This window comes from Onychostruthus taczanowskii, unplaced genomic scaffold, assembly GCF_017590055.1.
Source record: "Onychostruthus taczanowskii isolate IOZ18803 unplaced genomic scaffold, ASM1759005v1 scaffold7, whole genome shotgun sequence".
NCBI classification, from domain to species: domain Eukaryota; kingdom Metazoa; phylum Chordata; class Aves; order Passeriformes; family Passeridae; genus Onychostruthus; species Onychostruthus taczanowskii.
Window position 1 is genome coordinate 12,690,218 of NW_024504786.1, and position 27,868 is coordinate 12,718,085.

At 36.0% G+C, this 27,868-nt stretch overlaps 1 protein-coding gene across 5 annotated transcripts in view; it reads right to left on the reverse strand.

The window, feature by feature from the left end:
* Nucleotides 1–27,868, reverse strand: part of TTLL7 (tubulin tyrosine ligase like 7) — a 65,700-nt gene that overhangs the window by 17,149 nt on the left and 20,683 nt on the right. For all 5 annotated transcript variants that reach the window (XR_005953902.1, XM_041421365.1, XM_041421368.1 and 2 more), the window contains exons 4-16: nucleotides 27,072–27,193; nucleotides 26,240–26,307; nucleotides 21,481–21,639; nucleotides 19,773–19,989; nucleotides 17,186–17,350; nucleotides 16,227–16,385; nucleotides 11,440–11,534; nucleotides 10,641–10,788; nucleotides 10,484–10,557; nucleotides 7,454–7,589; nucleotides 6,564–6,650; nucleotides 2,077–2,272; nucleotides 1,091–1,371 (exon numbers count right to left, since the gene is read on the reverse strand). Coding sequence is in view for 4 of the 5 variants with exons in the window: in XM_041421365.1 (XP_041277299.1) it covers nucleotides 1,091–1,371; nucleotides 2,077–2,272; nucleotides 6,564–6,650; nucleotides 7,454–7,589; nucleotides 10,484–10,557; nucleotides 10,641–10,788; nucleotides 11,440–11,534; nucleotides 16,227–16,385; nucleotides 17,186–17,350; nucleotides 19,773–19,989; nucleotides 21,481–21,639; nucleotides 26,240–26,307; nucleotides 27,072–27,193 (1,907 nt within the window). In the remaining variant the exon portion in view is untranslated. The remainder of the gene's footprint in view (nucleotides 1–1,090; nucleotides 1,372–2,076; nucleotides 2,273–6,563; nucleotides 6,651–7,453; nucleotides 7,590–10,483; nucleotides 10,558–10,640; nucleotides 10,789–11,439; nucleotides 11,535–16,226; nucleotides 16,386–17,185; nucleotides 17,351–19,772; nucleotides 19,990–21,480; nucleotides 21,640–26,239; nucleotides 26,308–27,071; nucleotides 27,194–27,868) is intronic.

Here is a 27,868-nt window from a genome sequence, read left to right on the forward strand (position 1 = left end):
CAAATATGGGTTAAAAGTGGCAATTTGTTTTGCCCCATCTCTGCACAAATTATTTGGATGATGAAATATATAGGTCAGGCATCAAAGCACAAATGGAAATGCTCTGGCACCAGCAGGCAATGCAACCCTGAGTAAGGCTGGGGATTGATCCCTGAAAACACTGCCTAGGGATAAGTGAATATGGGCTCCATCACCCCAAGACTAAAGAAGAAATGCCTGGGCTGTGAAGGAGATACCAAAGAGGAAGACAATGTGCTAACAAAATGAAAAAATGTACATGGTCTAGAAGTAAATTGTGAAAAGTACAACTAATCACACAAATTCTAAACAATTAAAAGTGTTTGATCTGATTTATTAATTATTTGGGCCAGCTGCTTGTCTGTCTGAAGGAGCGGGTGCAAATGAAAGATTTTTTTTAAAAAAAGAGAATGGCTTCTGAGTCAGTCACTGCAGTGGCAAATCACAAAGACCATGAGCACTGTATAAATTTTCAGTTACTCACTTTGGAAGTAGAGCTTTTTGCAGTGGTATAGCATATGCAAAAGAGGTGAGTAGGCTGAAAATTAATCTCACCATCTTCTACAATGGACAGCCATACAAAACCTTCCTAATGTTGTATTCTGGCACAATGTATTTACCCTTGGACTATACACTGGGTTTGAAATCTGAATGTATTTTTGTTACTGTAAAGATTTTGAAGGTAGGTACAGCCTTACTTCAGAACCAGGAGCCCCCAAACAAATCACAGAAAACTTTTAAGAGAGTTTCAGTCACAATGCTTTCTATCTTCAAAAGGCTGTTCAGAAGTGAAAGATTCCCATTCACAAAGTGAAGGTTTCCCATTCTCTTAGACACCCATTTCTACAAAATGTAACATCTGTATTGCTGCACCACGAACACTGAGACATCACAGCTGGCGCTCACTCCATAGCACACACAGGTCTAGAGATCTTATATGCTCTTGTGTCTGTCAAAACAATCTTGACTACAGGACCACAAGTTTTCTGATGTTGCAAAAATTACTGGTGTATTTATTGAGTTTAAGAGAAGAATGGAACATATTTTGAATGCAACTGCTGCGTTAACTCACCCCTGAAGAGTTCATAGTTCCCAAGGTGGCTGTCTGACAGAATCTGGCTGAAGATGGGCTACGACTTAAAGAGTGAGACCTGTTCACTGAGGCTGTTCTCTGCATTTGGAGAGATGCTTTGGCTGAAAAGGGGCGCTGCTCAGCTCCCTGGGACTGCATAGTGAGGACTGATATGGAACGAGGGCAGCTCACAGAACGCCTTATTGGACCTGTGGATGGTGTGGGGGACGAAGATGATGGAGACTTTATATTTTTATTTGAAGGTTTGCAGTTCATTCTACCTGCGGAGAGATATAAAATTAATGATGTTATTACTTATTATTTTCCTAATACCCATTTTTCAGTCTTTGTAACTAACAACGGATATGATCGATGTGTGCACAGATGTTGTACTACAATATGTGTTGACTAACAACTATCTATGCAGAAGTCAGTCATGTCAGATCCCCTAATAATACAGAATTTACATACTTATAGGAACATTTATTTCTTCCTCATATTCAGGTTTAACCAGACTCTAATCCACTATAACACACATGAGATTTATGAGAGAGGGCACATCCTCTTTAGGTCAAAATGTATGTGACTTCTGTGTGTGGTTTCCTGACTATAAAGATAGGGAAACAGGAGAGAAAATTTGCTCAGTGGATCCCATATTTGCAGACTGAGTATCTCTCATTTGTTAAGGCATAGTTACAGCATTTTTTAATTCAGTTTTCAGCTAAATAAATGCTGCTATGAAAAATAAAATTTTAGAAGCAACATTATACATATGCAACTACATTATAAAATTCTTTCAGACAATACATCACTAAAACAAAAAATAACATGGTATATACTTATCAATTTAGAAAACATTTTAAAGAAACTGAAACAAGCAACCAGTGTTTAACCCTGCGATACAAAGTTGACACATTCTAAAAGACTGAGGAATTTTATATAATTCATTGTCAATGACTTCCTTGGAAAAGTGATCATTAACTTACCTGATCGTTCCAAAGATTTGTACTTATTTTCTTCAACATCATATGAAACTTTTTTCTCTTTTTTTTCATTGTGATCTTCCTTTTCAGTTTCTTCTCCCGATTCTGATACACTGCTGCCACTATCACAGCTACTGTCACTGCTGTGGTTCTTAGGTTTCCTTAAGGAATGTGCACTTTCTGGCATTGAACACAAGGGCTAAAAAAAAAAAAAGGAAAAAAAAACCCAAGAAATTTAATTGAATCCCAAAGAAACAGCCTGCTATCACACTAGATCCCTGATTAAGGCGGGTTCAGGCAATATTTGCGCAGCTATAAACCCTCCCAAATTAGTTGGCAGTTTGTCCTAGATTTTAGAATAATTGCTTAAATATTTCATTAAATTCTAATCTTGTCACATGAAGAGCAGCATAATATAAGTGGGGGGGAAGAGGAATTATTTGAAGTATGAATTGCACTATCAAACATACTGAATTATGGTTTGAAATCATAAATCAATTGATTCAGAATACCATTTACAATCAGTTCAGGTTCCTCACTGGTATTTCCAATAACTGAAACTACAGCTTAACAATGATCAATGTAAGTAGAAAAATACATCAGGGAACTTTGTTTTACTTTCAAAAAGAAAGTGATTAATCTACATGCTGCAGAGAGCAGAAACCAAAGAATATATAGCAAGCTGTGCTGGGGGTTCTTGGTGCCTCATATGCACATGGGATTCAGTGTCATTAGCTAATTAATCCTGTGCTATTACCAAGGATACTGCAAGACAAAAACCAAAAAGGTGGAGACAGAGAAACTGATCCAAGAACAGTAACTACAATTGAAAATTTTTTGTCTTCCATCTGCCATTAGTCAGACACAAAAATGCAGTATCTTCCATTATATCTGTTCTCCTAAGTAGGCTTATGTGGTTCACCTTTTTTTCCTACACACTTTCTTTCCAGTAACTCTCAGCTGTATAAGAAGCTATGCTGATAGCCTCATCTACTGAATGGATTTCAATTAAACATCAGATTAAAAAAAATTTAAATCATAATTTCGGGACATACTTTGAGTCAAAGTGAAAAAGAATTCTCAGGAAGAATTTAAATTTTCCTAACATTTTAGCATAATGTAATGAACCTAGATTTATTATGAGGATAACAGGAAAAAGCCCCAAAACCTCCTGTTGCTGCAAGATACACTTTATTACGAAATAGATGCTACCTAAACTTCCATTCCAGACAAGGAAGGGAAGGGATTTCTGTCACTAACTAATATTATGTTTATGCCATCCCAAGCTGTTAGCCCAGATAAGGAGAAGTTAGAGAAGAACATTGCATTGAGGAGAGCCCTGACAATTGTTGTTACACAAAGAATATATAAGATTGATATGCATCTGTCTGCCAAAGGGATAAAAGTAAGGTGCCTCAACACAAACCACTTTATTAAAAATAGCTGTTCTTATCATGAAATGCTGTGTATGATGTAGACATATTGATCAGACATTCCTGAGGAGTTACACAAGGTATAACAAACATTTTCAATCATAGCTCCCAGGGGCTTTAAGATAGATCTTATTCCACTTATCATATACATGTTCCTCACATATTCTACAGTAAACAATATCAATTAGCAAAGAAGAATAAAAAGAAAAATCAAAGAAATTACAAAATAAATAACAAATAATAGCTGAATCTGGGTATAAACTGATCTCTTAAAGAGACATCTGATTGCCTAGCACATCTTGCCTAGCTCATCACCTTGATTTTAGCCTTATGCTAACCCAATTTTTCTGTGATTAAACTCATTGGATCTTATACCAAAAGAATTAAAATTAAAATTAATTTCTTATTTCCTCTACAATATCTCTTATTTTAGTCCCTTAGTCCATTGTCCTGCACACATGGGTAACCCTGACAGTGTGTAGGTGTCAGGAGCCCTCTAGAGGCTATAAATAAACTGGACATTTCCAGAATGCCCTTCTCCATCTACGCAAAATTCAAGTGCAGAAAAAATGCCTTCATTCTGTGAACTTCTTGATTTCTTTTTTCCTGCACTGAATTCCTAATCACATCGAATAAAAACAAGTGTGAAATTCCTAGCAAATACAGAATAATTGTTAGATGCAAAGCTTGTATTTATTTATAGGTGCACAGCCCTCAGCCTCTCCTATGCAGAGATATGGATGTGGAAATGAAGATGTTTATATGTTTCTCTGTATGGAGAGCATGAGGAGGAGCACACTTCTCTCTCCTAACTATTCCAGTTGTCTTTTTAGTTTTCTGAGACTCTGATGGGTTTTTTTCAAGGAAGAATACAACCCGAGGCAGAGCATCTGACCTAAGAGTACTTTCAGTCAGCAGAGCAGCCACTGAATTTAAGGAGGGACAGACTCCACGATCTTCTCAAAGAACCTTTCTTGTTGGGTTACGTGACATGAAAAGTACCAGTCCTGTGGTTGTTTTGTTGGGTTTTTTCCTATTAGATCCTGAATATGCAAATAGTTCTTTATCCATAGGATTTTTATGGTTACAAGATGAGGTTTACAGCTTGATTATTCTATTACATGACAGACTGACAGGCAATAGTACTTTCTACTGCCTGTCTCACTCACTAAATTTCTGTATAGTTATATATTTAGACATTACATATCTCATAGCAGCCTCTTTGTAAAAAGGTGGCCAATTAAATGCCTATGACTGGCCATATGCATCTTAACCCTCACAGGGAAGAGGTGATGCTCTTTTGGAAAAAGATATCAGGACCATCTGTATGGGCATCTGTATTTCAAAGGGAGCACACAGGACATTATGCAACCAGGGAAATCTCTGATACATGGCTTCACTGTAGGCAAGGTTTAAATGATTGAAAAATATATCAGGGCCACAAAAAAGATGCAGGAATAAGAATCCTGCATAGCATGAAGTGTGAACACTGCAAGGAGAAGAAACAGTCTCCCTGGATAAGCTAGTTTCATTGTTTTCTGGTTTGATTTCATCAATTTTAGAGGGGGGAAAAAAAAGAAATTTTGGTCATAAGCAATTTTTTCTTTGTCATCTAATTGCAAACAATATTGTACCAGTAAGGCATCTATAAGCTACACAATCCATTTGCCTGCTATAAAAGAAGACCATGGCATTTAGTCTTACTCATAAATTAATCAAAATTCATCTTAAAACTAATTGAGAGAAGTTTCTCAGTTTGGGCTTAGTACCCTATTAATGTTTAATTAAATGTTACAGTCTCCAGCCTGGAAATGCCTTGTGAGCAAGGAGTGTAGAGGTGGAATAGAACAGTGTGCATACAGGCAAGCAGATAGCTGCTCTCTAGGGATGCTGGGAAAAGACAGGGTTCTGGAAAAAGGAAAAAAATGTGACTGAGATATTAAACTTGAATAACTGACCCCATGGTAAAGAACTGAAAACAAAATTTCGAGGAAAAGAATCTCTGTAAGAATGTGGACTGAGTGTACTGCTAGGGTGGACTGAGGGTTTTTTCTCTTGTTTAAATGAATCCACTGCTGTTAAAGCATGAGCTCACAAAATCCCCATATTTTAATGAGGTCCCTGCAAATCTATCTTAATACCAGATTGGGCATGTAGATCCTCTTTCCAGAATGCACGCCTGTAATAAGATGTAGCTCTTTGGATTCTTGCACATATTTAAAGTACCTCTTCAAGCTCAGAACAATTGTCAGCATTCATTTTGTACAGATACCCACAGATTTGTACACCATGTCATCAGAAACATAAAACACTGTAAAAAAATTTACATGCATCCATAAACAAATCCATCAAAGCTCAGAACAGAGATGCAGGCTCTTCTAAGCAGACTTGACCTAAAATGTTTACAGGATATAAAAAACATACTTATTCTAGTCAAGCCCAAACTATTTATCTTTACTGGCTTAGAGATATGCAGTTTATTTAAGGCAAAGACTCACATGAACTATGCACACAAGCAGAAAGCATTAAGCTAAAAATAATATACATTCACATTAAAAGCAGATTTTGGATACAAAATGCGTTCCAAGATATACTGTACAACCCTCTTAGCAAGGGAGTAAGCTATAGATATATCAAAATTGTAATTAATTCTTTGACTTTCCATACTGTCTTTTATCCCATGATCTCAAAAATCCTGATTTTGGCACTAGTCAATTAGAGATGAAAGCATTCTTTTGAGATCCACTGTTGATATAAAAATCCTTTCACACACTGAAATCAATCTCTCATACAACAGTTGTTGCCATGCTTGGCAATTCCTCCAAATGGTATAGAGAGGGAAAGAAGGACAGCATATCCCCTTAAAAATTTAATGGGATTTAGTCGCACAAATGGTAGTCATACCTCTATTTATACTTCAAAAAAAATTTTAAAAGGTTAATGGCAGTCAGAGGAAGAAAACTTCCATCTGGATCAGGTAACTAAATCCCCACTTAAAATTCTCAGAAAACCTGTCTACAGAGTGAAATAAAAAACTGGTATCTAGAAGTCAAATACCTTAGGTCCTCGCTGCCTGCTGCATTTTCCCGTTAGCTTTTCGTCATCTATTTCACACTGCTCCAGAAGATCCAAAATGTCCTCCTCCTAGAAATGGGAATTTCATTACTATTAATTCAAAGCAGGACATACCCTGTCCTTCTAAAATTCAAGCACAAAGTGGTAGAAATTTGAAATTATTCTGATTACTAATTCCTGCAATAGGACTATGGATTCCTCCATAGGAGGAAATAGAAATATTTCTTCTCATGTATGCATCTCTCCTTGCAAGCAACATGAAATTGAAGGTTAAAATCAAGTCTCAATATATATTTTTAAAAAAAGTCTTTAGAAAGGATTGAACAAAGATTCCTGTAAAACTGTTGGATGATGCCAGCTACAAAGATGCAAAACTATTTCTCAGATTTCAAATTATATCATCTTAGCTGGTTATTAATATAGCTGTTTTTCTACTGTCTCTGACTAAATAAATAGGCAAATCAGGTGAAATTTTTGGATGCCTTAAATCCTTAAAATAGTGGAGCTGGTTTTAGGGTACCTCTTGTTCCAGTACATACAAGTGGATGAATAGGCTGAGAACATTACTGGAGGAAGAAGGAGGCAATTATCAGCTCAAAAGCAGTTTCTGCCAGCCTCTGGTTTGGCCAGGGGTAAGGCTGAGGATCAGGGATATAGCTAGATGGCTTAAAGCCATCTAGCCTGTCTCCACCCTGGGTCCACTGCAGTTCATCCAGATTCAAGGATCTGACCCACAGGCTGCACAAAGAATAAGATCATGGAACATTATCAAATCTATTTATCAGCCATCATATGTGGTAATAGTGAAACTAATCCATGAGGTCATGAATTCAAAGTAACTCCTAAAGCCAGAACTCGGTGTACTTCAGTACCTTCATTCTTTTTAAGGGGTTATTCATTTCCCGCTGAAGCGAAGCTGCTCTTCCAGCAAGAAACGTCTGGAAAGCGGTGGCTAACAAACTCTCATACTTTTCAAGTAATGTCTTATCATCAGGAGGGTAAATTCGCCTGAAAAAGGCAAAAAAGAACAGTTTAAGTTAGAAGCTGAGGTATTCATCACACAAAAGTAATGTCACTAATACACAGTCTCTTTTTTAACATGTAGGCATCCCATCTATAATAATTAAATAATATAAAATCATAAAACTTATACTCTGACCATTGCTCTCTAAATCTACTTCTATTTCAGTGAACACATTCATGTTTAAGCCAGCAATTAGCCAGTCAAAAGGAATACCATGTAGGTCATTCCAGAGGTATACCAAAACCCAGTTTTGCAGCGCTCAGAAATTTCAGTGGGTATGAGTGATACATACAGGTGTAAATGATTCATGAAATATTAACAAAATATTGTATGTCAAATTCAGAACCATAAGATAATTTGTATTGGCAATCAAAGGACACAAAACAGTGAAAATCTGAACAATAGCCTTGATCCCATGGGCAGTATATTAATTAAAGATTAAGTATGTACTGCACTTGAATGCTAAGTCCTCCAAAAAATTAACAGCAAGAAATAGGTGCTATAAGAAAGAAAAAAAAATCTGGTACATGGATATAAACAGTGGCTGATTTTGAGCAGCTATGCCATTATTCTCTAAAATCACAGGTAAGGAGATTATGACAATATCAGAAGCAGGACTTAGTGATTTATTCATGTTCATCACGTAACAATGGTCTTTAAAGAAAACCAATCCATCTGTCATGAATACCCGAAACACAGCCAGAAATATGGCTAAGATAGAAGACTAATTTTTAATGTATTGTAAGGAGTAACCCATAGGTTAATTTGTCTGCACTGTGTAAGGTATGGACACCCTTTATACAGTGCATGACATTATGTGACTTCTTTGTATTTGTGAGTCTTTTCTAACTTATTTTTTTAAAGTTGTTACAAGTTTCTTTTTTTCTCGTTGTTCCTTTTTTGACATTTTCTCCTTGAAAAGGTATCTATCATGAGGATTTTGTTGCAATGAAAAAAAGGATGATTTGATACCATTAGTCTCAGGGCAGTTGTACAACCAAATGAAGATGCTTCCAGTTTGCATTAAACACCTAAAGGAGATTTAGGTTCCAATTTAGTTTCAGTCAACATCTTTTAATGGTGTTGATTCTACTGCAGAAAAAAAAAGCCATACAAGAATGCTTTAAAGAAAGGGTAATATTCTTAATGTATTTAGAACAGACTGCAGCTAAAGGCCATTCAAAGCCATGTACATCCTTTCCAATTCCTCATGATTTCACAAGAGCTTGAAAGTGTGGGTCCTACTTCAGCTGCCCCAAGACTCCTCCTGGAGCCTGCTGTGCTTGCAGACATGGACTAAGACAATTGCTGAGCTGACATCCACAGATTAAATCAAATCACCTGAGTCTGACTAAGGTTTCTCTGGATTTTTATTCAGAGTGCAATATTAATCCATTCAGCAATACTAGCATCCAGAATTTCCATGATTCTATCTCAATGCCTGACACAAGCCAGTCCTGCTCTACAGAAGAATATCACATGGAGAAAATACTGCACAACTCTCAGATAAAATTCCTCTTCTTCTCTAGCCAAAATTACTTCTTTCTCATGTTCTGCTGATCCTTCAGCCTTTTCTCAAAGACACGGTAATAAGAAAACACAAAGCTATTCTGCCTTTTTAAAAGTTACTCAGATTCCTCAAGAAGTGACACTTCATTTCTTCCTGAGGAAAAAAATTTGGCTTTTAATGATTTACATCAACCCAAAAGCTAAATAAAGGACCATGTGTCTGATTTTCAGTCAAGAACTGAAAATGCAACTTAAAATGTGATCAGTTAATAAGCTAGACATTTAAGTTAGCAAAAAGAAAAATGTGTTAAAGCATCATAGTGCATTTCTTTCTTTAAGTAGCATGAAAATAACCATTTTGTCACTTCATTGTACATCTAGAGTTGGTTTTTTTTTTTACTTACTAGTTCAGCTCCACACATCAAGAAAATATGTAATTAAAAATTACAAAGAAAGAGTCTTTGTAAGCAAAATGTTAAATCATAAAAAAATGTGAATTTCACAGAAACATCTATCTGTTTAAATGAGAATTTTACTGGGAAATATACAACATCTGCTCAAAAAAAAGGCAGCAATGAAGAACAGCAATAAAGGCATTCTGAGTAGTTCACAATAAAATATGTTCTAACATTCAGGATGAATGTTATAAATAATGGGCAAATATTCCCATCATATATTACTAGCCACACTCTGCTCCTTTTCACCAAATATTCCTAGGCCATTCTCAATGAAGCAAATAACAAGAAAAAATAACAAAAACATCACAAAACAAAATTCTTGTTTTCTGGTCAATGCCTGTTGAAACTGACAATGTAAAACTCTCTTTTGAACATATTTTAGCAAGGAATCTGAAGATACTCACATTTCAGCCTACCAAGATCAAAAATCAAAATGCAAAAATAAAAGTAAAGTATTTCAAATGTCACACTATTCAAAATTATGGAAGCACCCATAAAGTTTCAGGATTTTTGGCAAGCCTCAGAGACACAATTCATATGACATTTTTACAGGGGAATATCATACTGCACCCCCTGCCACCATGATAAGAATGATCATATGTGATTAGAGAACAGGTCCATAACAACAATCATGATTCTTGGTACACTGAATGTGAGCAATCATGTCTTTGAAGCAAATGTCTTGCACGAACAATAGGGTGACTGATGCCATATAAATTCCTAAGTGCATGGAAAAAATTGGAATCAAGAAAAGAACCAGCTGGAAAAAGATACCTGATGTATATGTACATATTTTCCATAAATGCCTACACATTTTTGGCATAAAATTATCATCTACCACAAATACTTGTTTCCACTGTTCCTAAAGAATACACTGAATATTTCCTACTAATACAGTCAAAAACATTCACCTGTAATTCCCCATGTGTCTATTTTCATGCTCCTCTTTGGAAATCTGTTTACGTACTTGTGCAAGTCTTTCCTTCTACAAATCAAGAAAGTAAGACAATTAAAACAAAAGAGAATATAAACCATGAGGAAGAAACAGCACTTTTTTTCCCTTCCTACCAGTTCTTGTTTTCTTCTTTCCAGTGTGTGGCGCTGCTTCTCCCAGTCTGAGGAACCTGGCAACAGTTTTTTCACTGACCCTTGACCATACAGCCTTTTTTGAGCCTCAGCCTTCTGCTGGGCTAAATTTTTCCTTTTATCACTTGTCCTGAAACACAGATGATATTAAGAAATATCAATTCAATGCAGTCAAAATTATATGAACTTTCATATCAAGGAAATAATCTGTATTTTCCAGTCAGACGTGCTTATCACATAAAATTAGAATTGAAACACTAATTAAGATTTTTTTTTAATATTAACATTCATGGCTATAAAATTTTAACACTTTAATGGATACTGTATATACTCTGTGCTACAATTTAATGTACAAACATGGTTGTATCTATTTTCCTGAGGTGTAAATTTCTTTCAACATATCTCAGCTACAAAGTTTTCCTCTAGAGGGGTATGGCTTTTGACTGAATGTGACACTATCACTCAAGTAAATTTCCTTTATGGCCATGTACCCATGACTGCACATATGCCAACTTCAAGATGTCTTTGAAAAATTTTTAAAAATAAGTATGAAAATTAATATTACCATTCATTTTTGCAAGCATATATGCATGAAGAAAAATTAAATTTAGGTTAATTTCTATTGCAAAACTGACAGCAAGGGAAACATTTACATTTTGAAAATATGAAGGTGGGAAAAAAGGTTTTTCTTTTCCTCTAAGTCCAATTTAAATTTATTAAATAAAAAAATCAAAGCAACAGAAATAGAGCCAGACTGAAGAAAAGAGGACAAGGTACCTACCGTATGTTGAGAAGCTTTAATGCATTTAGCAGAACACCTTTTTTTACATCATAGTCTATTTTTTGATCTGTTCCAAAGCTTGGGGCACGATTAATCTGAAAAAAAAATGAGACACAGAAGACTCAGGAATGTTCAGGTTCACTGGGAACACACCTATTGTAACAGGCTTTGTAGAAATGGCTCTTTCAAATACAGCAGAGATTAAGAGAATACATGTTGAGAAGGTCTTTTCCATTTGTATATTTTTTAAATAGAGTACTGAGTATCACAGATACTGGAAGCTGGGAAATGTACCATTTCAGTCACCAGGTTATCCAGACATTTACAGTGAACACCATTCAAGTCCTGCCATTGTGAATCCAGTCTAATCTACTCTTGGCTGCTGCCACCAGAAAATTTACCACACAAAGTGCTGTTAAACACATCATAACAGATGATGTGCCATGCTGGCACCACGTGGTGATCCGGCACAGAAAGAACTTTTCTAGTTCCCAGTCTGAAAGAAACTTTAAATACTACTCTAAAAAGTAACAACTATAAAGGGACAGAAAGAGGCTCTAATCCAAGGTCTTTTTAAGCATATTAAATAACTTTTCAGATACACCTGACAGCAACACGTAGAGATCTAAGCCATTAAATCAGTACATAGTGTGAAAACATAAGATAATTAACAGTCTCCACAACAAAAAGCTTACAAGCTAAGTACAAGATTAGAGATTAAAAATTTTACCATAAATATAGAGAAACAAGAAAAATGCAGCTGGGAATCTCTTAGTGAGACTAAATCATACACTTGACATCCTATAACCCTGACAAGTTTTGGACTCCCTGCAGAACCTCAGTTCTCAGGAAGATTTGAGGAGGAACAATGATTTATTCTAGGAACTCTTTCCAGGCTGGTATAAAAATTTGTACTTGGGTAATGGGTGCCAATGACAAGTAGGAATCTCACTTTGATAGTGCATGAGCAGTGCTGGTTACAGAAGGTACAGATAAAAAAAGAGCTTCATAAGTGAAAACTAATGACTTGGACCACACACAAATCAGAAGTGGGAGACAGTTTGCATGTCCAAAATAGAGGGCCTAAGCAGTTTCTTTTGTTTTACACTCTAAATATATTAGAGCATCTTAGAGCCACTGCAGTTGTAGGACAGAACTAACATGGATGCTGTGCCACCCAACAGTGTCCTGTTGCTGTGTCCCAGCTGTCCCATCACTCATGCTCATAATTGACAGGTATCTTTCACCTTTGGCAATCAGCCCCTTTGCTGCTTTTGCAGACAGACTGGCAAAGTGAGCAGTGAGATCTGATGTTGAAAGAAAAATCTTGAAAATTCAGCAGAAATAGTGAAAAGATTTATACATATTCTTTTTTGGAAGACTTTCATCCAAATATTTAATTGACCAACCTCTTTAGACTAACCTGTTTATCTACTACCATATCACAAAGAAGACAATAAATATGGTTGCTGACTAATCTGTATGACTGTGGCATTGTAATCCTGATAACCTACTAGTGATATGCCACAATAGCTATTCACAATAACAGCTTACCAAACCATTGTCTGTGCATCTGCCAGCTGGGAGATGGTTCTTTAGAGTTCAGTGACCCAAGAACCAGGACATGCACAACTAGCTTGTGTTAATATAACAGTAATTTTATCCACAAGGCATATCTTGAAGATTGTTGTCAAAAACAGCATTGTATGAGGGACCCCAAAAGTACAAGCGAATGATGATTGCAAAGGCCTTGAAAATCTGGATACTGATGCCAGTGGTCAAATTGTGTTCACTACAGGAATGCAGTGTTGTAAACTAGATAATACTGGGTCTAGAGGTAACAAAGAAAGCACATGGCATGATTCCAGGAGCTGTAAAGGACTTGTGGTAAAATTTGGAGACCATGTGCAATTGCTGGCCAGTAAATGAACAGCCAGTAAGTAGATCATGGCAGCAAACCAAAAAAAAAAACCAACATGAAATTAAGAGCAAAGATGAAGAAAACTTCACCATCAAGAGTGTGTTCTCCTACCCCATGGTGGCCTTTGGACCTCCACAGATACAAACAGGGCAAGCATCACACAAGAGAAACAAGCAGATGCCAGAAAGTTTGTGTATGTGAACTTTAACTACTTCATTATTAGGAATTAGCAATAATTGATTGGTTTAAAATGTTCACATTCATTTCACCTGGATTGATAACAAAGTTTTGAACAGATTTTGAACACATCTCAGTGACAGTAAATAATAGATTTCTGAATGTGTATGTAAAATTTCCTTTGCCTTGCCCACATAAATCAAAAAGGAAGTTAGGTACCCTGCGCTTGAGGAAGTTATTAAAATGCAAGTTATCTTTTTCTCCAATGATCACAACTGTGTGATCCTAACTGAAGTGAACAAGGCTGGAGTCCATCCAAGAACTTCAACTGTATGGTTTTCTTTTACATAAAATAAAGTAACTTGGAAATTTTGGTCAAAAAGTAAAACTGTATTTCCTGGGAATTGAAGGGAGGTCTAGGTCATTGTTGCTACTCAGAAAGGATGGAGGCTGCACAGATCCTTGACAGAAACACTTGGTGCCACAAGATGGCAATCCTGCATTTCCCACAACCCTCACTATGGTAGAAGGTTCCGGAAGTTCAATAGCATCAAGGAGCAGGGGAGTTACAATGCATCAAAGCAATATGAACAAAAGTCAACTCAGGAAAGCAGAAACATTATAATATGTTGCACAATTTATTTCTTTTAATAGTTTGTTAAGCTATCTTTATAACAGAAAAGCTACATGAGGCATGGAAACATGAAACTAATCATCCTAATCCTACTTTGGCAATTTTCCCATAACACTGGGAACATTCAGGGCCTTGTGATTAGGACTTGTTACCACTGTTAGAAAGAATGATTCACTCCCCTAAGGGGGTTTTGGCAAGAGGAAAATGGTGGAAAGAGATAAGAGTGGAAATCTGTGGAAGTAGCACAAGTGTTTTAGAAAAAAATAATTATCTATATATATGCATATATATATATATACACACACAGACTTTATATAATGTGTGGTCTATGTACATAGACTGCAGATTTGACCTTTACTACATTACACACAGCATACATACAATGTGCATACATCGACACACTGTTGGAAGTGCTGCAAAAAAGCATGAACAAGCAAGGTAAAAAATAGTAAATGAGTATGCAAAATTAGCAAGTTTCAAAGTTTGAAATTTCTGTTAGTTTTGGTAAATGTCTGGCAAAACAAGCTGAAGGGTACATGTATTACCAAAAGCAGAAAAGGAAATACTTGGACTTTTGCTTTTAAGAAAAGTAATAACTAGGTACACAATTCCAAGTCCTGAAGTATTCTCCAGCAACTCCAAATACCAGGAGCATTTACTACTTTACTCCCTCCTAAACAAGGAGTTTGGGATAATATATTCTCCTCTTAGACCCGTAAGTGGTGACTCAAACCCCCCAAAATCTCCATAGCTCATGGAAACATCAGAGCAGACAGAGAGGTGTCCTTCAGGATGGACTCCCTGTGCTGGCTGACTCACCACCTCTCACAGAACTGATCTGTCAGCATTTGCTATAAGGCTGAATGAAATGTTACACAGACCCTTCAGGCTGCACTCCAATAACTACACACAGTTATATGCAAGCTACAGGCAACCTACAGATGATAATCTGGAAGTGCAGTGCTAAATCAAAGGGACAGCAAGCTTCACTGGACAAAAACAGAAGATGTTGATGTAGTACAGACTAAGTTCATGTCATGCGCTGCTGTTGGCGAGAACATCAAAGCCACCAAATATGCTATGTCTGCATGGCAACAGTGGAGGAATTTTATTTTTCTAATTAAAATTATAATGAATCCCTGAGAGAAATAAGCACGACAAAACAACTGTTGACAGTATTAATGGCCTGCAAATGAGGTTATAATTCAGTAAGTTAATTGTGTACATTTTGTTCATCAGTCGCCAAATCATATTCATGACTTGCTGTCAATAGAAAGATTTTGAATACATTTTGCTTTTTTCCCCAAGCTGCACAGCTCCCCAACTAGTTAACAGAATGAAATAAGACAATCTGAAAAAAGACAAGTGAATGTCATCTATAAGTTATTAATAGGGCAATATAAGAGACACAACAGACAAAGTTCAAACATTTCTGGTTGAAAATGTGTGTGAGCACCACTTAATTTAACTGTATCACTAAGAAACATATCAGAGAAGAAATGCTTCTTCCAATCCCATCATACCAATTGTTTGCAGAATTTCCTGTATCTCAAATTTGTTTTCTCTGTTTATGGCAGTGCTTTTAAAAAGCACAGGAGAGGAAAAGAACACATATCCACGAAAAGGAAAAGATTAACACAAAAAGGAAAAGAACAGATTTCCACAAAGGAGAAGATTAACACATCCACAGAAGTTACCAGAGCCATATTACATAGCCATACTCATGAAGGAAATCTATGTAGCACCCACTTGCTATAATCAAGGTCCTCCAGCTACAATAACAATTACATTAATGTTACATTTCCCATTAAAACTTTCAAAAATATCTGAAATGCAATATCGGTCTATGAAAACAATAACCTTTTTTCAGTATCAAAAATCACTGCAAGATGATACTGCACTTCTGCATGGATGCTGCAGAAAAGCAGCATTTATGTACTCAACAACAGTGCACAGATTTTCCTTGCAGGTTTTCTTACATAGATATGGATTCATCTGAGGCTTAGTTAACTTTATGCCTAAAAATGTACTTTACATCTGTATAAAGAGGTTTACCTCTAGGAGCCATGGTTTTAGTTTTCTGTCCAGCAGAATATCAAATCCCAGGACTTCAAAGCAGACACTGTCACTTCCTGGTGCTTGCCCTGGCCTGCACATGCGATAAGCGTGAAGCACATGTGGCTCTGCAACTATCAGAGTCTTCACCACCAGCTCCTGCAGGGATTTGGGTCAGAAAAATTCATCAGGAGAGAAAACACCAGCACACACTGAACTACAGTGCTTTAATATCTTCAATTTCATGTACATATCTACTAGAAAAAAAAGATTTAAAATACCAAATAAATAGTCTATAGTAAACAAACTATTCCTATGTAGTACCATATATAACTTTATATAGTTCTAGACTATTGTTGTAATTTCCATGGTACATATAAATTTTGAGACTTGCAATAAGTTAAATAATAAAAGCAAATTGGTAACATAGTATAGTATAGCCATTCTTCATCCATTTCATTTTTCAGTATAATTTTGGGTAAGTCTTCTCAGAATCATACAAACAGCTTTAAGCTCTAACAATCAAGCCTATTCCTCATCTAAAGATACCTGTAAAACAACCACTTCAATGGTGCTTGAGTAAGTACAAAGATATATGCAATACTGACTACAATTTTGTAAATATTTACACATAAAGTTCACTTTATATACTAAAATAAAGTCACCAAGAGTTTAAATAGCATGAGTCCTTTGTACCATATTACTTATGTCAATAACTGCTTGAAAGGACTTTTGAACCTCAGAAAAAATGCCAACATTTAATTTGTAATCAGACTATAAATTTAGTCTTTTAAAAAACATAATAATAGTTTATAGTATGTCCTTTGTGACATCCATTGCTGAAAATCTGGGTTAATAAAGTTTCAAAAATCATTCTGAATTGCAGTAAAGCAGATGGCAGAAGCAATTAATTTTCTAAAAATACACAAAATAAAATAAAGTGCTTTAGTCTATCTTACTGAAATATCACTCCAGAATTTGGAGACATCAAGATTATTTGTTTCTAGAAACTCAGTAAACCATTTGATGGAGCGTTTGCTTCCTTTGTCTTCTGTTTCATCCCGTTCAAAGTGTTCATTATGTTTATTGACAGAGTAGTTAGTCAGATGCATATACAATTGACTCTAAAAAAAGGAAGAAAAGACATTTTAAAAACTTTAAAAACCATTCTAAAATTCAAAATCATGTAAAGAAAAATTGACATTAAATCAATAAGGACATAATCAAACAGCTCATATTTGCAAATACAAAATATGCAGATGTAGTTTCTGATTCTGGAAGATTGCATGACTGAATGCTCTGTAGCCTTCTTACAACAAAACCTGGGCTTCTACTTAAGCCAATGCAGTGAACTGATCCACCACTCTACATCTGGTGAGATACTGTATCTGCCATTTTTACAGGTCTCTATATAAACAACTACCTAAAAAAGTAAAGAGCTATTATCATAACTTAGAGAATGATTACATTCCACAAGAAGCAAACAATAAAGTCAGTATTTTGAAGTGCTACTTTAAAAGTGCTAAAAGATACTCTGGCATCTGCTTCATAGACAATCCCACATTTCAGTTTTCACTGTGGTTTATTTATGAGAAGTGTTCTCATGATAGTGATACTTTAAAATATCTTTTACATATAAACTCATCTGCCATGCTGATATCTGCCAAAATTGCTCATTTGTAACTGGCTGGTAGCCACACATCAGAGGGAGGTAAATTTCAAAACATACGTTACATAAGTGACTGAGTGCTACAGTTCCTTTATGGAGCAAAATGTCAGCAGCAATAGACTCACAATATCTGTTGTATTTAAAGAATAAATTCCTTTTCTGAGGTCAATTTATAAGCCATGATCTGTACATTTACACTATATACGAGAGATTAATTCAGTTTTTCACTTATACTATGGTGATACCTGTCCTCATCACAGTGACAGTTCTCTGTCATGTTTGATTACATACATGAGAGTAGATGATATTCTAGGATGACCATAAGCCTTCTGTTCCAATTAATCTTTAATAGATAACACAAGCCTTCTGCTGTCATTTATCTTACTACACTTCCTTATCTTTAAAAAACTTAATGAAATTACAAAAACCAATCAATATAATAGCAAATGAGTTAACAGTATTAATGAGTAGCACTAGAAATAATTAATTTCTCCCATGGCTTCATTACTCCTTTAACAATCATTATGAAATATATTGAGTTTGAGTCATCTTTCCATGAAATTCAAATTATTTCAGACAAAAGTAATTATGTGTTAGACTACCAAAAAAAAAAAAAAGTGTTTGGGCATCTGAACTGATAGTCCAAAGTTATTTGGAACAATGTCACTGTGCAAATATGTCATCCAAAGAACAATGTCATTAGTGACAAGCAGGTTATTTCACACAATAGACAACCTCCAGCATGAACAGTTCTGAGAACATAGAAACAACTGCCTGCTCTGTTTATCCTCTCAGAGCATATTTCAGTGCTGCTAATGCCGAGATTAGCAGCAATACACAAATTGTAAAAGCAAACTATTCCAAATATAGTACTGGAACATTTCCAAATATAGCATTTGTACTGGGCCTCAAATTGTACCTGCGTTTTTCAAAGGCACACAAGAGACAGTCAGAATTTTAAGTTTCACGTAGGCAAAAAGGCTCTATGGTGTTTTCTGTTACATAATTACATGGAAGCTGCTCTAAAAGCAATGGAGTACAGACAGAGGTATAACAAACCTAATCTACTAACATCTTCCAGTGCTGCAAATCTACTTCTTCTTAGACATCTGCATCTTGGTCGGAGCCAAAAGAGAAGGGTTTACACCCCCCAGTAGGGCAACTTGCTATATAGTAGAACAAGAGGAGGAAATTGTGCAAAATCTTTAGCATGACCCTTACTATTTCTTGGTTTTCTCTGTGTTTACCGGCAGCCCTACTGAATCACCCTAAAGCTGCCAAGCACATACCCCTGTCCCTGCTGAGGCTCTCACTGACAAACAGCAGCAGCAGCAGGAGATTCCCTCATTGTCAGGGACTGCAGTGAGCACTTGCAGTGCTGGTTCTCTCCTTTCTGTGTCAGTTCCCAACACAAAGGCTGAAACCTGGCAGGACCCTCAAAAAAGGCTTCAAACTTCATGGATGAAGCATGAAGCTAAGCAATGATCTAGCAGGAGATAAACCTTATTAGCACCTGCCACCCTAGCCTCAGTCTCAGACGAACATAAAAGCAATGTGCCCATTCTTGCAGTGATTAGATTTTATTTTTTGGGTTGTTATCTTTTTCTTTCCTCTAGAATATATTTAAACTCTTTAGCATACATACATGCAAAGTCATATAAAATTTTATATATAAGCAATAATGTGGCTATACTTGTGATTTTGATAGAAAACCATGTGTTAAGTATCTTTCACATAAAATTTTTTCTCTTCAGTGACAATACAGAAGTTTATCCAGATGAACTCAAGTCCCAGTTTATTTAATTTTACCACCTGCAAACACTACATAGGTTAAAGTCTATACCATAAGCAATAAATTGGAATGAACTCCAACTTACCAAATTTGAGTCGCTGGGGGGGTGATACTTTTCCGTGCCCATTCTCACCAGTCCATCATGATATAAAAATATTTTTAATGGATCACAGGAGGTTACAAGAATATACACACGTAAATCAAACTTGTAGCCTTCCATAAGAAATGGTTTGTCAAGATATTCCTGAACAATTAAGTGATCCTGAGCTTGTAACTTTTCTCCATTTCTTATTAAAGAGATCCTGGTAAAAACAAAAGTTATTTTAAGACTTGGACATTACTCTTTGAAATAGATTATTGTGGTCACCCAGCCAAGCAGTGAGGCTAAAGTCTACCTAGAGAAAGAGACTTAGATATATGATTTTTAGGGCAGAGAAAAAGCTCCATTCCCTTACAGGGCTTTTGGTTTCCTGTCCTTTATTGTGCTTCACTAGATGAAAAAAGCCAATGAGCCATTTCAAAGTAACTTTCTGCTTGCTTTGATTCAACAATTCATAATAATGGGTTTGCTCTACACTTAGAAATTGTTTGGCAGAACGACCAGTCTCCAGCTTCTGTGATTATTCCTCATGCAGCTCTAAAAATAGAATTCCAGTCTTTGTCATAACTTCTGCCCAAGGCACAGGCTGCAAAGAACTTTCAGTGCTAACCTTAGGTGATGAAGTTTGCAAAGCAGCACACTGATCTATATGACTGAGGATGGCATAGATTAAGCACAGTATTTCTGTATTTCCAGTTTGCTCACACCAGAATTAAAAAAGGTTTATATATAACTATGAACTTCCAATCTCCAACCACATAGACTTTTAAATAACTGTAAAAGCTAATATTTTCAGTATAGAATTATTAACCTAAAATTCCCAGAACCTTAATGCTACCTTAACCTTATTCTCTACTATTTATTATATATTTCAGAGGTTTGATACTGAATACTCCTAATAGAGTGAAGTACTCTACAGAAATTTCTCTGAACTGTGCTGGTACCTTTCCCTTTAGCTCATCTTTGCCCTTATCAAGAGGACTGAAAAATGAAGAAATTGAAAAGTTTGGGGGCCTTACTTTTGTAGTAATTCTGACATAAGTTGAGAAACTAAGAGCTTTACTATATAGTATAATTCAAATTGATATTAAAAGCAATAAAATCTAAAACCAAAGTATTGGGGGAAAAAAGAACTAAAAATACAATTGCAATATTTATCTCATTGGATTTTTACTGTGCAGCCCTGTCAAACAAAACTTCTTCAACTCAAGTGCAGGTTGCAGTCTCTTCAGGGGTGTGCCCTGCTTCCAAGAGTGCACATCCAGCCACATCCCCAACAGCATCTCCTCTGTCTCTCCTAAACCTTGTGGCTGCTGCTCTCAAACACGTTTCTGCTTCTGTGACTGGCTGCAGTTTGGGAACACAATGGGGTGTTTTAGCTGGTTTTAAAGCTGCGAAACATCCTGACCTCCCACACATCCCTGCAGCCTCCAGCCACCAAAACCCTGCCATTTATGCCCAATACAATCTCACCTATAAATCTAAGCAAAGCAAAAAATTCACAATAAAATAACTGTGTTCATAATAATTATTTGAGTTTATTTAAGGCTTGTGAAGCCTTCACCAAGTACACTGACTTTCACACAACTCAAAATACAATCTTCTTGTTAATACACAGCTTCTGTTAATATTGTAAGTAGCACTGGATTTCACCTTTAACAGGTAGGAAGACTGAAGTTAACTCACAACTCACCCATGTCCCATTGCACCATTAGCTGGTTTGACTATGAAAGTTTTCTGTCTACGTTTCTTCTTCAATTCTTTTACATAGTTCTGAAACTGTGTGTATTCTGCAGGAAAGATCCATGTTCGAGGAATGAAACTGTACTCCTGAGGCTGACTCTTGATCATTCTGCACAAAAAGGGTAATTGAGTTAAAATCTTTTGACTACTTTGATGTTTTAATCCTCAAGATTAAAAAGCACTCATGACAATTTGACAAGGGAGCTTTTTCAGCAAAATTCGGTAATATGAAAGCAAACTTTTGCATTTCTTTAATAATAGTTAGAGCTCTATTACATATTCATATGAGTGTGAATGTGTTAGATTCAAAAGCAGACTATCTTGAACATTTTTTCCTTAAGTGCTTATTATACTACTGGTATCCATCTTGTTTCTTGGCATCCATCTCACTCCTGTTACAATTTTTGGCTATTTACTCAAATGACTTAATGCTATTCCTATTCTTAGAAATATTGAACTTATAATAAACCATGGTTGGGTTTTTTTTTTTGGGGGGGGGTGGTGGTATTTGAGAAGTATTTTAATTTTCATACTGGTAGGTGTCTGGGGAGCTATGAGGATCAAAAGACACAAAAAAGAAGAGTTGGGATATTTGGAGTTTCTTCTTGGGTGCAAAAAAGACTGAATTTAAAATTAAAATTAAAATTGGAAGTAATTAAGGAAGAGATTTTTGTTCCTTTTGAAAGAATTTTAAAAATAAGGAATTGTAGTAAATAGACTTTGACATAGGCCAATCAACTCATTCATTTCCTACATAGGACAAATCACACAAGCTTTGATTAGTCTTTGGTCCCAGTATATTTGGATTAAGATTCCAAGAGCACCTAATTTAATCAAAAGAAAGCAAAGACATTCAAAGCAAGATCAGGCAGGAAGGGAGTAGGGTGAAGGGGTGGAGTAAAAGAAATAAAATAAAAATAGGGAATCAAACTCTGAATCTGGGGAAAGGATGCACCAAGATCCTGATCTCCCTGCTTTAATAGCTGTGGCATCTAAGGTAGTGAGTGCATCTCATTCTATAGCTCCATTATTTGTGAAGAAAAATGGAAGAAGAAGAATGGTAAAGAATTCAGGTAGTAGAAGTGTCCATCACCCAGAGCTGTGTCTGTGGCAGACAGGAAGATGCACCCACACACGCTGTGGGTACGGCTGAGGTACACACGGGCTGCTTTAACCCTGCTCAGCAGCCAAGCCACAGCAGCAATGGGGACTTGGAGGTTGTACACTGGTGGCATCGTTCCCAAGGATAAATTTAGTCTTTGTTGAGTTCCATACTGGTGCAGCTAGGTTGTTTCACGTACTCAGAGTACCTGAAATTTCCTTCATACAGAACCTCAGACAAAATTAGTTCAGGTAACGCACAACTACTCTGTAGCATAGAGTGGACACATCCAAATACAAATATCCACAGACCAACAGAAAAGAATTGGAAGTTTAAAAAGAAATTAAGTGATACAGGAAGTTCCCCAACTTTGATTTTTTTTTTAATGCCACTATGGTGAAGCTTAATATTTTATAATTAAATATAGATTTAGGTATATTTCTCCTTTTGTACTGAAAACTAATATCATCAGCATAACTAATGTGTAAAAGAGGAAATATCATTTCTAATTTTCTTTTCTACTATGAGCTTATGTAATACTCTTGGGCAGATACTTTTTCTTTAAGTGGCTAAAATACTAATGGGGAAAACAGAGCTTTGTTTCAGCCACATGTGTAGGACTAGGACTGTAGCCAAGCCCCACTGGTATAATGGATACACTGTCACCAAACTGTGTAGCCAACTACCCAACAAACACTGTGCAGAAACCACAATAGCTACAGCAGAACTGCATGAGGTTCAGTGCTTCTGCAGCTTCATTGTAACTATTGTTCTCACAAATCTACTTCAATGAAAGCCACTAAATATTCAGGAAAACTTTTTGAAAACAGAAGTAGATATTTGAATTCCTGATTCATTCATATTGTTAAACAACTCTCCATCTGCTCTGTCTTTACGAATGTTATTACTTTGCCAACCGAGTACCTTATCTAGGCAGAAATTATCCTATTTTTAGGCAAAAAGCAATTTCTGTGTTAGTTTAAATCCCTCTCCAGATTATTTATCATATGCATCCTGTTACATGCTAGAGACCTGCCATTTAACTTACTCAAGGGTTTCAATATACACACACCCTACTCATTGAATATAGCTTCAAACTATTCCAATATATTGATATTATTTCGTGACTGAAAGTATATCAGTTCCATATGCCTTATCTTTTTAATGCATAACTGAACTGGGTGCATTACAAACACTTCATATTATGAAGTGGAATACTTCAGCATTGTTTATAAGTTCTGAGGCTCACTAAAACTTTCAAAAAAATAATTCAGCTCTGTTCTTTCCCTGCAAGGCCCCATTCAGAAAGGGCTTAGGAACATCATTAAGTAGCCTGTGGAATCAAGGCCTATCCCATTACAATAGCCCTATTTTTCAGCACATGGGCTGTCCACTACTATGAGTAACCACTTTTTCACTGTGCTCCTCTATCCTTTAGCTTTTGCTGTGCTTATCAGGAGAAATAAACAGCAAATTATTGTTCTTCTGAGTACTATTTTAGCTCACAAATGTGGTCAGACTGTGCTCTTGATCTGAGCGCTTTCTGTACAAAAGAATCAATGGTGTTGGAACAAAACATAGCTCACTAAAGGCACAACCTTCAGTCTAATAACACAGATTCCACTGCCTAAATTTCAAAATCCTCTGACTTTTCACATATGAAAAGTTAGTGGATATATATGGATGAGAATGATTCTTGGCCCATGATTAGTTAATGAACCTTTTAAATATAATCAACAAAGGTGCTGGAAAAGACAATATTGCATAGATGGATCCATGCCCTTTCCCAATCATCCTTGGGAAAAGTGCACCTTCTCCTCTGTTTTTACTGAATTCAGTAGAGCAAAAAACTTGGAAGTAAAACAAAAAAAAAGTACACTCTCTACCAATTCTCAATATAGTTTCATTATCTCTCAATGATAGTAATCAGCAGTCAGTAATGGGAATAGAAAATATGGCATGCAGCAGTAAACAAGACAAGAGAATTAGTGTTTCTACACATCCAAATTTTAAGACAGAACAAGAGGTGTAGGAAACAAAATCCTGCATTCTACAGGAAAGAGCCTGCTCAACCACGTATCCCAAGTGACTTAGGATTTCACCAGCAATCTCAAGGCATATCACTTTGATTTTTATAAAGTATGAATACTAAGTATCGAGTTGTGAGCGCCAGTATTGAGAAAAAAAGCCAACTGATTAAGCCCTGCTATATCTACTGCTATTAAGTGAAGTCACAACACAGATGTTTGAGCTAGAGTTATGGTGTAAGAGAAATTATTCCCATCTTATCTGTATGTGCTATCTCAGCAATGAGTAACTTTAAACTGTGTTCTGAACTCAGAATTCAGTAGGTTGAAAGAGGTATCATCAGGCTGTATTTGAAAGAATGAGTGCATGAAAACAAGAGCTTTTTGTCCGTTTTCCATATGTTTTAAAAACTGTCACAGAACTGCAGCAATACACTGTGTACCAAGCTGACTGGCTGTTTCCAAGACCTCTCCAAACAGCTGTTTGCCTCTATGTGCTGTCTCTGTTTTTTCTTTCAGTCTCAGAGGGGCACAGAAAAGTGCTTGTGCAGCACCACTGACACAGGGGAGCTCTAGTCCACATGTAGGACATGGAGACACGACACCAATGCACACAGTATTTGCATCATAATAGTTACATACATTCTACATGTTATGTGCTCTAGTTACAGAACAGAAAAGAGAAAGAAATTGAGAGAGAGACAGAGAGAGAGAGAGAAGATACTACATTAATTACATTTATATGAAAACAAATTCTCTTCTGTTAGCAGTTAAATTGTGTAAGTCATGTTGAAGGCCAAATGATTAGCTCTATTAATAACTGCTTTACAAACTAATTTAGATTAGAATAAAATATTGACATATATTTACCCTCAAACCTTTCCTTACTAGGCTATCAGATCATTATGTAGAATTGTTTTCTTACAAGTCTTACTCACAGATTCTCAGCTAGAATAATTCCTCAGAACCCAGTTATTCCACTAGAGTGAGGAGAATTTGTAATTAGAGAAATGAGCCTCACTGACTAATTTGTTATATAAACATTAAGATGCTTCACATTTTTAAAATTTGATATACACAAAAATATAGCTATTAATCATTTTAAACAAGTACTATCAAAGAATTGGTCAGGTTGGAAGGGACTTCAGTGGGTCCTCAGGTCCAGCATCCCAGATGAAGCAGGGCTATCCTACAGCACATTGCACAGGATAGTCCAGATGCACTATCCAGCCACATACAGTTCTTTTATTCTGTTCTACTATTATGGGATACATACGTGGGTGTATTATGTATTAGGTTTATTGTACAATAATTCAAAACTCACCCACATTCTGCAGTGTTTAGATAGAGAAGTGAACCCACATAATACTCCACTGAAGTCAATTGGAGAAATAAAGTAGCCCACTCTAATGCTACAGATCCAGGACCAAAGCTAAAGTTATTAAAGAACTTGGAAAATTATTCTTGGTCCTCTCCTAGTTTCTTAGTAAAAATAAACAAGCCTCAAAAGCAATAGTTCTGTATATTATTGCATTAAATACCACAGCTGGAAAACTTCTTAATATTAAAAGAAATATTACTTAGTCATGTTTCTTGCCAGAAAATCCTTTCTGCATATCTCTCCCATTCCTGGAAAATGGTTGATTCTCTGAGGAAGTAGAAAAAAAAAGGAAAATTAATTGAAACTTTTTCATTTCTCTGGCATACCTAATTACAGTAATTTAAAACATTCAACTGCAGGCTCAGGCAAACACAAGTACTGCTACATCTAAATTATTTAAAATAATATCTTGCACTATAGTACCTATTCTTAACAATGTTAAAGATGCTGCAAGTTGTATTCTCTTCCATCCATATAAGTGCCCATTGATTTAATTTCATACATGAGACTATCATACGTTTATTCACAAAGCTATCTAGAAACAAAGAATGCAAACACAAGATAATGGTACAAAAACCAAAATATTTATTCACAGGACTGTGGAGAGAGAGCTCTGTTTCTTAACTTACTGCTTCAAAGCTTATGAGAAACTTATAAATGATGTTTTGTATCTTCTTTAAATTGATCATTCACAACACCCAACTGGCAGGAAAAAGCATGAAAGAACAGCCCCAAATATTTATACACCAGATTCCAAGTGGTAAAAACAAATAACTCTGGAAAAGAGAATAGGATTTTAAGCTATGCAGTGGTACAGCCTTAATTTGCTTGTTTGTAAGAACAAATAACTCTGGAAAAAAGAAGAGGATTTTAAGCTATGCAGTGGTACAGCCTTAATGCAGCCTGTTTGGCTGTGGTTTGTGTGGGGATTTTTTCTACACAAACAGAACTGAGCAGTTACTGACATTACTGAACATTTCAGAGTAAAGCAGTTTATGGAAACATGTCAAAAATCTTAACTACCACGGCACCTGATAGTTCTGCAGCTCAGCAATCTTCTCTTGCTGCACAGCACAATCACTCCAGATCAGATTTGCTGTTTCATCCTCATCACGCGTTTTCACAAATCCCATCTCTTGTATTACCACACGCACTGTGGAGAAATCACACTCTTAGGGACTATTTTGAATCTCTAAAATAGATTCATTTTCAACATTTAAAAAAATCAATTAAGATTTTAAATACTTCCAATATAGACCCCTTCATCTGAGAACAATGTTAGCATGGCAAGCTATTTATCTTGCAATATTTCCATCAGTCTATTGCAAACCTGCCATTACAATGTCTCAGCACCTTATAGTGAGGCAGGAATCAGCACAACCACTGATGGGAACTGCAAAGAGCTTCAAGGTATTCCCCAATCATCCAGCACAAACCCCCTTGTACAGCAGTTAGATTTAATTTTGCTTATGCCATAGGTTACTTTTAAAGCAGTGATGACTATAAGTGTCACTGCAGATAGGGACAAAAATGCCTCCATAGAGAAGGTACAGTGTTGCAAAAGTAAATGCATGCATTATTTTAATTTTTTAAAAAAAGACTGATTACATGCCATGCGTAACTCTGATTCTAGGAAAAAATATTTTAGCACTAAACATGAAAATCCAAAACCTTAACAGATTTTTCTGAGAAGCCTCTGTATAATAATTAGTATTTAACATTGAATTTACACTGTTCATCTTTCAAGGCTTTAAGTAAACTTCCAAACACATATATAACACATATTTAGAAGGCTCTTCCACAGCCTTCTTGATTACTTAATTTTTTA